Genomic DNA, 14,924 nt, shown 5'->3' on the forward strand with positions numbered 1-14,924 from the left:
ACCCAGGCACCCCAATTCCTCAACAGACTCTGAATGACACAGTAAACAATATATGTTAATGATAACCCTGGAGCATTAAGAGAGAGGTTAAATAAATTGTATTGTCTCCTTCTAAAAAGATAAATTTTGGAAATATTTCTTTCTTAAGTGGTTTTATTTTTTTCTCAGAGATTTTATTTATTTATTTGAGGGAGAGAGCACAAGGTGGGGGAGCAGCAGAGGAAGAGGGAGAAGCAGACTCCCCGCTGAGCAGGGAGCCCGAAGCGGGACTCGATCCCAGGACCCCGGGATCATGACCTGAGCCGAAGGCAGATGCTTAACAGAATGAGCCACCCAGGCGCCCCTCTTAAGTGGTTTAAAAAAAAACTTTAAAAGACCTCTAGACATTAGAAAAACTTGGCTAACCAAAATGACTTCTATCCAAAGGATTTCTAGATAGCTCTACATTGTATTTGGCCATAATGAATCTCTAGAGCTGTAGACTTCAGGTGTTCTGTGTCATGCCCCCACAACTTCCTGTCCCACACCTCCTACAGGATATCTGGTTAGTGGCAAAAGAGGGCCAGACTGTCCCTATTTTCAATGTTTGCCTGCTTGATACATCCACTAACAAGAGTAGAAAAAAAATTGGCTTCAGTAACCTATTCTTCAGCACGTCTTCTCATTTACATATCCCTATTGGTTAAGCCTTCCTGTTCATGCTCCCACAAAAGACAAGAAAAAGATACTAAACCACAGTCAGTGGAATAGTTTTCTTGGGTCATATGATAATGCATGTACCATGAGCTCAGGCCCATCTTGTTGTCTGTCACTCTCAATGTCCTGCCTTCCAGTTCTCCTGAGGAACTGGCTTTAGCATTATCTTATTCCTTTTATATAATCCCTCCTTTTCTCTCCCCAAACAACATTCTGGCACTAACAAAGAGAAAAAACATCCATCATTCATAACATCCACAAATCAACTGTTTTCTCTTTTCTGTGTTACTTTTATTTTTGCCCATGACTGTATGTATACCTTCACAAGGTTATAATCATAGCACATCATTTCATGTTCTGATTCCTACTTTATATTATAAAGAGTTGTGAATGCTTTCTCTTTTTTTTTTTTATTAATAATACTATATGTTCATTGAAGAGCATTTGGAAAATAAAGAGAATGCCATCACCCATGGTCATATCACACTGATAACCTCTTTAACATTTTAACAGTAGCCTCACAGTCTTTTCCAGTGATTACTTCGTGTGCTTAATAATAATATGTTTTATACTTTATATATCCTATTTCTAGGTCATGTGGCTCTTCAAGAATAATTACCTTCCTTTTTTATATTACCTACTGATTATAACTAGCAAAAATATATTAGAGGAGTGGGATCTTAATTTCACTTATATGTGGAATGCAGCAATGAAAAGAATACCCATCCCGTGAGGAGTTAGCAAATGCATAGGAAGATTGCCTATTCTAAGTACAGGTTACCTAGTCAGAAACCAGGAAATCTCAGAAAATAGAGCTGTAAGTAACAAAAATGTTTTTAATCTGAGTTTCATTAATAGTATCAAGTTAGAAATCATTTCTTGATTCTAATTATGAAAGAATGCATTTTCAGCATTGAAAGAAGCATTTTCGACAAGGTTAATTCCTCTGAATCTGAAACATTCATAAAAATTACTTTTGTGGTAAGCTTAGCACTACAGAAAGGTGGAACCTTTAGGGAATGGAAATTTATGCAGACAATCAAATTCAGGCAATTATTCACCAAGCTTTTGACATTGTAATCACAGATCTTTTGTCCTCACCTGGCATTTTTCAAGTTACCTAGTATTTCACAATTGAACTTGCTTTGTTTGACATTAACCATTTTTCAGATAGAATTTGATATTTATGAAATTAAAGAGTTGGTTTAAAAGTCAACTTCATGAGACCCTACTAAGACACTTTTCAAAAGGGACAGTAAATAAATTTTTTCCAATTTCTAGAAAGAAAACATTAGTGCTTCAATAATATGTCAGCATTTCATGCAGAAGGAAAACTGCTGCAGTTAGCTCCAGTATATTCTGTCATGAGAAATTTAGAACTGGACAAAAACCTGATGCTTTTATGATTTGAGATTACCTTATAAGTAATATTCTCAGTGGTTTGAAAAGGATATGCATCAGACTGTTGTGCATTCCAGGAAGAAAGTTCATAAAAATAAGTCCTATGAAGCTCAATCTTAATAAGAAAAAAGAGGAAGAAAAAGCAAAGAGCATCTTGCCCACAATTGGCATAAAGTTGCAACAGGGTAGGGTCGCTCAGTGGTAATGGCATCACTGTATGTATGTAAAAATACAAGCACTATTTAATAGAGAATTCCGAGTTAGAAGACCTGGATTTAAGTCCTGGCTTCATCACCAACCAGGTATTTGGCTTTGAGAAACTGATTTCTAAGCTGAAGCCTTAAGGAATGAATGGGAGCTAACCTGTCCAAAGGGTGGCAGATATCCTTCATTACAAAGGACTGGAGACAAAAGAGCCAATCTTTTAAACCTTAGTCTGTTTATCCCATACAGGTGTATTATCTTTAATTCAATGCCTGTGTATTTGTAATAATTGCATCCCACCATCTTTAACCAGTGGTTTGCTTGATCACATGAAAAGGAATGATTGGTAATGATTGGGTTTTTTTGAAGGTAGCATTTGAAGTAGAGTAACTTCAAGCTTAGTTTCCACTACAGTATTGACCTTTTAGGAGACTTCTCCTATTTGCTGCATACTGGACTGGAGGTAAGAGATACAGCTTTTAAGCCCTGATCAAGATATCCATTTCAGCTATTTATCTTTAATCTCATCATGTATGTATTTGCCCATGCCCATTGCTTAAGCCTAAATAAATCCCCTTTTTCAGTTAGGTCCTGACAAGAAACAGAAGGCAAACTCAAACTTGAAGATTATAGAGAGTTTAATGAAAGGACTATTTACAGAAATGTGGGCAGGATTAAGGGATGGTACAGAACCCTCGGGCTAGGAATTCTGGGGAACCATCCCATTCTTAGGCCTGAAGGAGCCAGGGGAATACATACCCTCACTCCACTGTCCTCTCAGAGGACAAAGCAGCTTGTTGATACAGTCCAGCAGCAGAGAAGAGGATGGGGAAGGGGAGAAAGTGGGGATCTAGTGAGCAAACAGAAGGTAGCCAGCAACTCCACACTCTATTTGGAATATATAGTTTCTTACCCAGTAACTGGCCCTACAAGGAAAAAAAGGGAAACAAAGTGGTGGGCCCAACTCTCAGGTTTTGGGCCACTCTCCTAGGTTCCCTGGGTTTGGAATCAGTTTGATGCCTTCTGATGGACCAGAACAACCATCTAATTTGTTTCCCCACACCTCTTACCCTCACGCCAAATGACTAAATCCTAGAAGTGTGTGACTTTATAAAGTTATACACATTACAGGCAACTATCATGTAACACAATAATAACTGCAGATCTTGATATATAGGTTCAGTTAACTTTATTACCAGTTGATAACGCTCAACTGTGTTCACCTGTGTCAAATCTTTGGTGGTTTGTTGTGCATATTGCATGGTCATTTCTCACAACATTAGAACATGTGAAAGCAGATGACTTATAAGGACTTTTTATCCCCACGCCCCAAATGGTGGTCAATAGAAGAAGGTGTCTTAGAAAAACAAGTGGCTTAAGGGTGCTCTTCCTTCACGCAATGAAAATTGAAACTCTGGTGAGATTTTTGGAGTACTTTCATTTTTGGATGTGCCACAACAAAGTATTCTCTCCTACTCCCTAAAGATCTTATAAAAGAAGCCCCCATCCAGTCATATTTGGTAATCTTTGAGACAGTGGTCAACAGCTTTTTTTTTTTTTTTTTCAAAGAGGAGATGCCTTTCATTTTTCGAAGCCTTGATTCTTGCATAGATAGACAGTGGAGGAATTAGACGAAGAGCATCATGATGATCAAGTCTCTGGATTGTTTCTCTTCTCTCCACCAGTTGAACTTTCTCTTACCAAGAAGATGACTGTCGCCTCCAAATACTCTTCCCTTCCATTTGGCTGCTTGGATGTGTACTTTTAGATGTACCTAAATTTGTTGAGTACCATTTTTAAAACTGTTGATTTTCATAAACCATTTAGGTGTAAACCAGAATATTTTTTACCGGGGATAAACCTGAGTTTTGCCTTCTCTACGTTGGGTAGAAGGGATGCTTGTATTTTTACCCAAGTGTCTTTTTGAAGCCTTTTACTATTTCCTTTTAGTTGATGATTGAACTCTATGTAACACCAGGAGTTGGTCTTTTGCCAGCAAGTCCTTTTCCATGTACACATTCCCTAAAATAATCAGTTTTCCTCGGGGCTCACCTAAAGTTCTAGGCTGATGATATTAAAATGACTCAGAAGTCTCTGTGTCATGGTGCTTAGTCTGGGAACTGTGGAAGAGTCTCTCTTTTTAAAGTCAGATAGAAAGGAGTCCTTTACCTGAGGGCCTGTTTAAGCCTGTTGTGTTTGTTTAAGCCATGGATTACAACCCAATTAGTGGGTCATGAAATCAATTTAGCAGGTTGTAGCTGGAATTTTTTAAATAAAATAAAAAAATATTGGTGTGAGGCGAACGTGATAACCACTACACTACGGAAACAATAAAAAAATATTGGTATGAAAAGGACAAATATTGTATAATTCCACTTATATGAGATACCAAGAGTAGCAAATTTTTAGAGACAGAGTAGAATGGTGTTCATCAGGGAGTGGGGGAGAGGGGGATGGGGAGTTCTTGTTTAAGGAGTATAGAGTTTGAGTGCAGGAAGATGAAAAACCTCTGGAGATGGGGACGCTGATGGTTGTACGACAGTGCAGATGTACTGAATGCCATTGAACTGTGCACTTGGGTTAAATAGTAAATTTATGTTATCTATATATTTATGACAATTTTTAAAATATCAGCGTGTGTCATATTTTTAGTAAACCTGCCTCCCGCCCCCCCACCCGTTTTATATGTGACCTAGAATACAATAAAAGTGTATTTTTTACTTTGGGTTAGAGTTAAAGCATTTAAAAAATGGTGATTCTAAGGACTAGAGAGGACTTGGGGCAAGAGACAGGCATCCTCCCCTGTCTTCTCTTAACGGTGCAGCTCTCTCCCAGAATGGACAGAGCAGTGTTTTTGCAGTAGGCAGGAGGGAGATTAGGTGAACCAGCGTTGAGAAACCATGCCACAGTGAGATGAACGTCAGTGTGATATTACAAGACCCATCTTAGGTCTAAAGGCAATCACCAACAATTAACGTTGAACTGCGTGACCAGTATGGTACCCTGCTTACCAGCCAGAAAGAGGGATGGCATTTTTTTCAGTTAATGAGTGTTAGATATTATACTGAACAGTTCATATGCAGCATCTCCTTTAATACTCAAAGAGTTGTTCAATTACTGTACTCATTTTACAGATGAAAAAAAATGAGATTTAGCCAGGTGGTAATACAATTTGCTGAAGATTATAATATAAATGATAGAAGTGCAAGTATCTTCACTAGGTTCTTTCACCCAGTTATTCTCTGCTTAATCTCTCTGCTGTATTTTGCTGTATTACACAAGCCTTCTTCCTATGGAGGGATCCAGAGAAAAGCTCAAGCCTTCATCAGTTAAGTCAGATTGTTGGGTACCTGCACTGCTGTAGGGTTTCCCGAGAATGGCCCCAGGAGTGAATCTTCAAAGATTGTGCCTGGGTCCCAGCGATGCCTATTAATCAATCAAAACACAGACTTACTAAAATACTCATTGTTTAAAGAGTTGATACCCATCTACAGGCACCCCTCTATAGGACAGTTGGTAAGTTACCTTTTGGCTAAAATGCAGATGTGGATATGTAAAATTCCTGCCATATTTTCCACTTTTTAGAATATTTCCAGGAATTTGAGTTTCCATTAGGATCTTAGGGATAGTTCAACTAACTACTGAATCTTGAGTTCTGTGTTTTATTGTTTGAGAGGTGTTACCCCCGGAGTTACCACTTTTACTTTCTTCTCTATTTCTGCTGATTACACATCTCATAAATTATGTTTTTCCTTTTGACATCTGGATCAGAGTTCATTGTACCTGATTAAGGAAATTATGCAAACATAGCTGCTCTAAGTGTCCCTAGCAGGGTCATCCCTCTCCTATTTATGACTGGTTAGCTCTATTACACTTACATCTTTTTAGTCCTGGTGTAAGAGGTAAGCATATATATGCTGCTTTTAAAATGATATATAATGATGATCAAATTAAGTTGAGTATTGAAAAACTATCATTTCACTGATTCAAAATACATTTAAAGTATATTCAGTTTGTATACACCATATTAATTTTGTGATTAAGAAATTTTAATTTTGGTATGACTAATTTTTTAGTAAGTCTGAATTTTTAAATATAGCTTAACTCAACAACCATTTTAGTTAGGATTTTAAGATTGAAAGAATATTTCTAACTACTTGAGTCTGTTAACCATAAAGCCAAAAAAATCTCTTTTTAAAAATTTACATGTATATTTAACGTAGGAAGAACTAAAGAATTAATCAATTTGTTATTAATAAAAATTATAGCACATACTCCTGTTTTAGCAGCCTTTTTCAATATGTTATACTATCTGCTACTCTCCAGATAGAAAAATAAATCTTGGAAAATCTCAGGAGTGTCAAAAATTGTAGTTGGCAAGAAAAATGCTTCAGATAAACACCTCAAATTGTGTACTCACTGTTTTAAAACTGATCTCATAGAACTCTCTCCTGGATTTTTAATAATATTTTGACTAACATTGTACCCTATTTCTAACAACTTCTGAAAGTAGTTTAAATGTATAAAACACATGTACAACTAATACATTTTGCTCTTTCTGAATAAATACAAGTTTTAATTTTACCTAGTCGATGAAATCTGTTATTTGTAACTCCGCAGATAAATTCCTAGAAGGCTATTTAAATTAGTATGCCCATTTATAGAAGCTTTAGCATATACTTAGATGCATTCCTTGCACATAACATTTAATCAGTAACAAATTGCCCCAGAGTTTGTAGTTTCTTTGTAGGCACTGGAGATTTACTAACATTGCAGTAAATACCACCATATAACTATAAACATCTTAAAATTGTAATACTCAGTAAACGTGTTGGAATACTTCTAGCTTTCATTTTCACCAGGCTTTTCACAACCTCTTTCAAAACTTAGCTGAAGATTCACACTCTGACAATCCCACGTGATGCACCTCACGCCATCCTGAGTTCCTCTTATGTTTCTACTCTGGCAGCACTTCCGACCTTCCTGTACCTGGGTGGTTGTTCTATTTGATGATGTTTCTAAATGTCTACATATTTTATATCATCGGTTAGATGGTGATATAAAACCAAGGATTTATTTCCTTAGTTTTTCCTGTCATAGTTCTCCCTAGGATACTGTAAATCAGTGTTTCTTCTCTAGGCCCCTCAGGGACTTGGAAGCCAGGCTCCCATCGCTCTAGAACAAATTTCGGATTTGGAAAGAAGAGGGCAGAGGACGATGAGAGAGAATGGGGCAGCGTCTATTCGGTGGTCCGCGGTCACCAGAATGTCCCTTGTGCCATCCCACTCCCCAGTTCCCGTGATGCCTCAGCTAGCACTGAGGCTAGGCAGCACGTTTCACATGCACATCAGCAGCTGCCATGTACCAGCTTCTTCCCTCCCAGAGATGCCTTCACTGTGCCTTTTAGTGAGATTTTACTTGTTTAAAATGGCAGTAGGAGGATGGGCAAGTGAATAGAGGACCCATGCAGTGTAACTGTCCGTGGGATTTTGGTTCTTCTGGACGTGGTCATAACTTTTATGGCACCTAATACAGTATTTAGTGAGTCTCCAGTAAAGAGGATTGACTAACTCATGGCCCTGTGGATATGGACAATCTGGAGAAGTAAAACAAAGTGAAACATTTTATGGTGACGCTGAAAGTATTGGGTTTTGTGGGTTTTTTTTTTTTATTTTATTATGTTATGTTAATCACCATACATTACATCATTAGTTTTTGATGTAGTGTTCCATGATTCATTGTTTGCATATTGGATTTTTTTTTTTTTTTAAGATTTTATTTGTTTGACAGAGACACAGTGAGAGAGGGAACACAAGCAGGGGGAGTGGGAGAGGGAGAAGCAGGCTTCCCACTGAGCAGGGAGCCCAATGCGGGGCTTGATCCCAGGACCCTGGGATCATGACCTGAGCCGAAGGCAGACGCTTAACGACTGAGCCACCCAGGCGCCCCCATATTGGATTTTTAAACAGCAGAGTCATACTCCAAATTGTGTTGGTCTTAAACTAATAGGAGAACAAGTTGTCCATAAATTGCATGAGATGAAGATGGAAGAAAATTGGGTTGGAGGTAGGTCAACACGACCTGGGGTTTGAGGAATCCTTTGAAATTTTTCTGCTAATAACTTATAGACAATAATCAACATGAACTTAATTTTTAAAAACAACTAGTTTGTGTGAGTCAATACAGACGATTTCATGATAATATATTAACTATAGGATTATCGGTGCTAGCTTTAAAAACCCTTACAGAAAGACATTTTACTTATATGGTGTTGGGAAATCTAGGTCATTGATCTTCTTTTATTATTTATTTCCCATAGCTCTGCAAGTGAATCTGGTTCTCAAAGCACCTGTGACCAACTTGTAACTCCAACAGCCCTGGCTGCCTGTACTAGAGTCGACTCCTGTTTTACCCCATGGTTTGTCCCATCTCTTTGCCTTTCCTTCCAGTTTGCTCGCCTGGAGTTCCATCTTTGTCATCACCTTGATCAACTGGGCACAGGTATCGTTTCCTTTAGCATCTGAATAGCATCCACTTAATACTTACTGTCTTTCATGAGTGTTCTCAAAACACGTTTCATCGGGATGCCTGGGTGGCTCAGTCAGTTAAGCGGCTGCCTTCAGCTCAGGTCATGATCCCGGGTCCTGGGATCGAGTCCCGCATCGGGCTCCTTGCTCGGCGGGGAGCCTGCTTCTCCCTCTGCCTGCCTCTCCCCCTGCTTGTGTTCTGTCTCTCTCTCTCTGACAAATAAATAAATAAATAAATCTTTAAAAAAAAAACAAAACACATTTCATCAATTTCTGCCCAGACGTAAAAAGGCATGGAAGGGTTTTTATTCTGTGTATTGCAGTATTAGTGATGTTTTAAAGTGCTGTGATTGCTAATCACTTCCACTACCCAAAGCTCTTTCCCTACTGACTACCACCCATGTGGTGGTGGAAATTTTTAGAAGAGGCCTTCATTTCCCCTAACAATGAGCACTGGCAAAATTACTCTGAAGCTGACTTCATCTAACAGATGTACCCCTTACTTTTGAACCATCATATGGACCTATAATATAAATTACCAGTACTATTGAACTGACATGATTTTGCATGCTTCCTGATAAGAATTTTCAAGGAAGTTACAAAGATTGCAGGTTTTACTGTTATTCCAGTTAGGATCTTTTTAAAAGAAATACATCTGTTTCTGTTCTGTGTCCTGAGCTACTACATTAATGATGGATAGATTCCAAAAGTATTCGATATTACCTGATTTCAAAAGCATGAATACATTCTACAAAGGATGGGCAAATTCTCCAGAAATTTAAAGGACTGTCATTTTTACAAGTTGGTAAGGTAGAAGATTAAATTTTCCCACCACCGAAAGTGGTCTTTTATAAATTTGCCAATGTTGCATGAATAATTACTCCTAAAAGTCTATACCAAATGTTTCCTAGTTAGTACATTTTTATTCAGGTTTTCAACCTAACGTGTAATGGAAAAAGGGGGAAAAAATCAGATTTAAAAAATCAGATTAAAACTAAACACAGCTGCTGTTAAGCATCTTGCCTTTTCAGCAAAAAATGGAATTTAACCTGCTTTTTCTAACTCTTTTCGAGTCATGTTTTTGTTTTTGAGATTTGGTTGGTAGATACAGAGCATTTCATAAAACTCTCCTTCGATATTTGCCTCCTCTTCATTTTATCTGTTGTCTTCTGTGATCAAATTTTTGTCTGTGAAAGTGAAGGTGAACTTTAGACAATATATGTTTGAGGCATGCTGATTGAACAAAACCGTTTTGTTGGCAAATATCAAATGGTAATTCAAATAGTATAACGCCTTCAAGAGAGTGTTTGCATTTATTTAACTGCAAATAGCGAATTCGGTAACCTTTAAAAAGTGAGTAATTTAAACGTCATCTCTTTATTTCCATAAAACATTGGCTCATCTCAATTGCTGTTTTTTCCTGTTTGTTTTCTCAACAGCTCCGCCGCAATACCTACAGCCATTTATTTCCGATAAAAATGTGCCATCTGAACTAGAATACATGATTATTTCCTTCAAAGAACCGCACGTGTATCTCCGGCAGTGGAACAATAGTCCTGTGTGTCAGGAGATCCGGTTCTCAGCTCAAGCAGACTGTAAACTTCTCGAGTGCAGAAATGTCACGATGCAAAGCATGGTAAAACCCTTCAGCATCTGCGGGCAGGTGGCCATTTCCCGCGACGCAGGAGAAAAGCTGCTTGACTGCACCATCGTAGTGGACTCTATCTTTGTCAACTTTGGGCAACATGTGGTTCATTCTCTAAACACTGCAGTACAAGCTTGGCAACAGGTATGCACATCCTTGAACAGTTTACAGTTTGTCTGCATGTGATCTTTTACTAGGCACTCTGTGTTATCACTTCTAATAGTAAGCGAAGCACAAACGAAAATGTGAGAGGATGAAGAATTTGATGGGCACCATAATATTTGGGGTTTTCTCTGTTTAGCAAAGTGATGCATGTTATTTTTAAAAGCTTTGGAGAATATGGGTTCTCTACACATGCATAGGAGACCATGCCCACATTTTTGTGACTAATGTACCACATCTGTGTGGAAAGTAACGTATTCCCAGAAATTTTTTCCAAGTATTATGGCTTTCCTTTGCCAAAGCTTCAACTTAGTTATGTATCAGATTGTCTAAGCATCCATTGCAGAAATGAAGAACCTGTGTGAGCCTTGCTGATAGTAAACATTTCATCTTTTCAGAGGGAAAAAGCAGCGAGAAGAAATATGCAAGCCCAACAAGTCTTAGTCTTTCCCCCTATTATCATTCTGCCATTTTTTAATCAGTTAAAGACTCTCGATCGATAATTTTTTCCTTTCATCTCTTGCCAGAAATTAGCCATATCAAACAAGGGGGTGAAGTGTAAGTCTGTGCTGCACGGCGTATTTAAAATGGGGAACCTGTCCATGCGGCTAGCATGAAAATAATTTCACAGAATGTTTGGATAATACTTTGCTCCTCAATTTAAGAACAAATCACTTCTGCTTCCACACTGACTTTCAGTATAATATTGTATTTCCATCAAGTTTGTGTTGCTATTAAAGCTGGGACACTCCCCCCACTTCTGTATATACTACCTGCATTTGTGTGGAGCTGGCCCCCCAGGAGAAATGGTCCTTCGTCCTGCGCTGACCTCATGTGGAGACAGGCCGGGGTGGGGGGCGCGGGAGGGGGGCTCTGAGTTCTCTAACTTAAGAATGTTTATGGGAATAAACTCTTTTCTTTATATGCATGAAGACCTATATAAGACTAAGGAATTAATTACCTAACATGGCACTACAATAGCAAAGGGAAAGAAGATAACACATCTGTTTTTTATTTTAAAATTCTTTTTTAAGGGCATTCCATGGTTTTCTTGTTGCAGAGGACATGCGTAAAATAAGAGCTAGTGTGATCTAAATCTTTGCAGCTGGTTCGAATAGTGATGTGAAAAAAACCTCCATGGCTCCAATTTCTGTTTTTTGTCATATTTTGAACAATGCATTTAATAAAAAACAAACCTAGAAAACATAAAAGAGTCATTGATAGAGCATTGAAACCCAGGATATTTTTGTCTTGGTATCAGGGCCATTCTAAGAGGACTCATGTGTAGCAACTACTGCAAAATGGCCTTCAGAAATATCAGTTTCCTCCCAGGGTAAAAATATTCTCTTAGACACAGCTATACATATAAATAAAATATGGTGCATAAATATTTAAATGTTTTAAACCACATCAGAGTGCCAATGACTGACTGGCTAACACAGTGCCTTGAAGGAATATTCTGAGTTTTTTTTTTTAAATGGAATTGTATATTTGATTAACTAGAGCCATATGTCACGTAGCATATTGCTGACAGGTACATTCTATGAATAGTTGATTCTGATTTATACAGGGATTTGGCAATGTTAACATGAGCCACAAGAGGATATACTTCTGTAATTGTTGCTGTAATTTTCTTGTTTCCTCCCATGTCAAGGGTACTTGCCACCAGGTTTTAATGTGGTAGTCATCTAACCCTATGCATTCTAAAGTAAATACAAAAATGCACTACTTTGAAATTAACGGACATTTGACATTGAAATGGGTTTATAGAGGGTTATTAAGTTCATTGTTTCTAAGATGTTCTGAATGTGGTTTATTCCCTTAGTGGGGAAGATTAGTTTCCTAAACTTGGAGGTCATTGTGTGTACAGTGCTCATATGCAGTCTAATTATTGCCGATGAGAAATATGAATTTAATAAGCCAGATAAGTTATTCAAGTTTTCCGCATACTTTTATTGGATTCATATCTGAGACAAGTCATTTGTATCTAGTGTGGATGGACTAGACAGTTGAAGCATGAAACAGTTTGACCTTTCACCTTTAGGTCACAGGCTCAAGATTAACAGAAGCCTTCATCAGTGTCTGATTTCTCTGGCCATAGATTTTTTTTTTTTTCCTCTTTTGCACATGATTAATGTTTTGTGAAACCAGATTAAGGACGCAAAATGCCACTTGCAATTTGCTTTATATTTCAATGCCATATCCCCACATTTGGACAAAATAACATGTAAAGGGGATTTTTATTTAAAAATGAAGGTCTTGCTCATGTGTCTTATCTTACACCAGAATGACGTCTGTCTCTGTTTAGTTGCAAATGCCTGTAACAACACTCCAGCACAAATCTTAAATGTAGATACGCCATCTTTTAATTACAAATCTGAGTGAGCACCCTGAGACTTAGACTATATGATGTCATATAAAATGTGTATGAACTGTTTTATAATACACCGGAATTTAAGACACTCCGAGAAATGCTTAAACTTATTACGGTTATAATGAACTCCACAGATGAAGGAACAATAGAGAAACAGTTCTCTGAGGACTTTGAGTATTCTTTAGAAAAATGTAAACAACCCCCTCGTGTTCTTTCATTTACATTTTTCTAAAACACTCATCATTTATTAAAGGTCAGTTTTTGGAGATGAGGAAAATAATATGATTTTTTTTCCCTACTCAAGCCCCATCTGGTAACTTAACCTCTGTGTTACCAGCAGATTGATCCCAATTTATTATGAAAACTGAATTTCAGTCTCAGGACATCTAACTGGGAGTTTGGAATAATATCCCTTTTTCCATGTTTGTACTCTTGGACCTAAAGGAGACAAAAATGTTTATAAGGAGAAGTAGTTTATGTTGATTATATAATGGCAAATGGAAAAATCTCATCAAAATAATTATACACTGTGACTCCAGTTTGATTAAAGGTTTATAAACCTTTAAATATGTAAGACATATAAGATAGGATTAGATAGGATAGACTGGAATAGAAACAGGCAGGACACTTTGAAGAGAAAAATTGCTAGAACAAAATCCACCAAAATATTAACAGCAGTTATTTGAGTGTAAAATTAGAGACTTAAAAAAATACATACTTCCTATATTTTCTAATTTTTCTACTTTGAACATGTATTCACTTATAATTTTAAAAATTAAATTTACTCATGTATTTAAGTGTTTATCCGGTCCCTATGTGTCAGGCATTATGCTGAGTACTGGAGATAAACTGGTAAATAACACAGACCTGGTTCCTGCCCTCATGCAGCATGGACTCTAATGATGGAGACAGGAGTGAACCCAGAATCAAACAATTTCTTAGTCCCAGGAGGGAAAGTGAAATAGTAGAGTGTGATGTGAGCATAAAATAGGGGGATGTGACGTGCTCTGGGGGTGCTCCCAAAAGGCTCCTCAGAAGAAGCGACCTGAAAACGGGAACCTGAGTGTAAGTAGAAAGAAGTTAGTCAAGTGTGAAGGAAAAAAGGTCCAAGCAAGGGAAAGGCACTGAGACAGGAAGGAGTTGGATGTGTTGAATGACTTGAAAGGGGGCCAGTGTGATGTTGGAGGAGCAGGAAAGAGCTCGCGGGGCTCGGGTGGGGCAAGCCAGTGGAGAGTGGCTCAAGGTGCGGCAGGGTCAGATCAGGCAGGACGTTCAACCCCACTGGGAGTCAAGCTTTGAAATCGTAGCTCATGATTAAAAGCCACAGTGTAGGGGCACCTGGGTGGCTCAGTTGGTTAAGTGACTGCCTTCGGCTCAGGTCATGATCCTGGAGTCCCAGGATCGAGTTCCGTATCGGGCTCCCTGCTTGGCAGGGAGTCTGCTTCTCCCTCTGACCCTCTCCCCTCTCATGCTCTCTCTCTCTCTCTCTTTCTCTCTCTCTCACATAAGTAAATAAAATCTTTAAAAAATTAAAAATTAAAAAAAAAAAATAAAAGCCACAGCATAGAGTGTGGTAGACAATAGGTAATTTTTACCTGTAAGTACTTTGGTCTCTCTTAACCCAAGACTCTTTTTTGTGATTAGTGTGGCTGTCAAGCAAGGTTCCGCTCCGTGAGAATGGGGAGGTTGGTGAGAATCGATGGATGACAGAGTGAGGAGTCCCTGACAGTATTTGGAAGAATGAGGTGTTTCAGGGCCTCTCCGCCAGCTGCAGCCAGAAAGCACTGCCCATCTACTTAGGGGGCCTTGTGCATGACTAAGAGTGGATTCTGCCCCCCAGGATACCTGTTCTGGATGAGGTTCTAGGTCAGGTCTTGGTCCAGGCTGGATTCCAGGTACTTTCGTCCTTAGACTC

The 14,924-nt window shown here is 38.3% G+C and overlaps 1 protein-coding gene across 2 annotated transcripts in view; it reads left to right on the plus strand.

The window, feature by feature from the left end:
* The window catches only part of VPS13B (vacuolar protein sorting 13 homolog B), a 762,353-nt gene that overhangs the window by 659,715 nt on the left and 87,714 nt on the right, over positions 1 to 14,924 (plus strand). For both annotated transcript variants that reach the window (XM_021688693.1, XM_021688692.1), the window contains 2 exons: positions 8,621 to 8,802; positions 10,268 to 10,617. In XM_021688693.1, coding sequence (XP_021544368.1) covers positions 8,621 to 8,802; positions 10,268 to 10,617 — 532 coding nt within the window. The remainder of the gene's footprint in view (positions 1 to 8,620; positions 8,803 to 10,267; positions 10,618 to 14,924) is intronic.

Source organism: Neomonachus schauinslandi, chromosome 4, assembly GCF_002201575.2.
Source record: "Neomonachus schauinslandi chromosome 4, ASM220157v2, whole genome shotgun sequence".
In the NCBI taxonomy this organism is placed as follows: domain Eukaryota; kingdom Metazoa; phylum Chordata; class Mammalia; order Carnivora; family Phocidae; genus Neomonachus; species Neomonachus schauinslandi.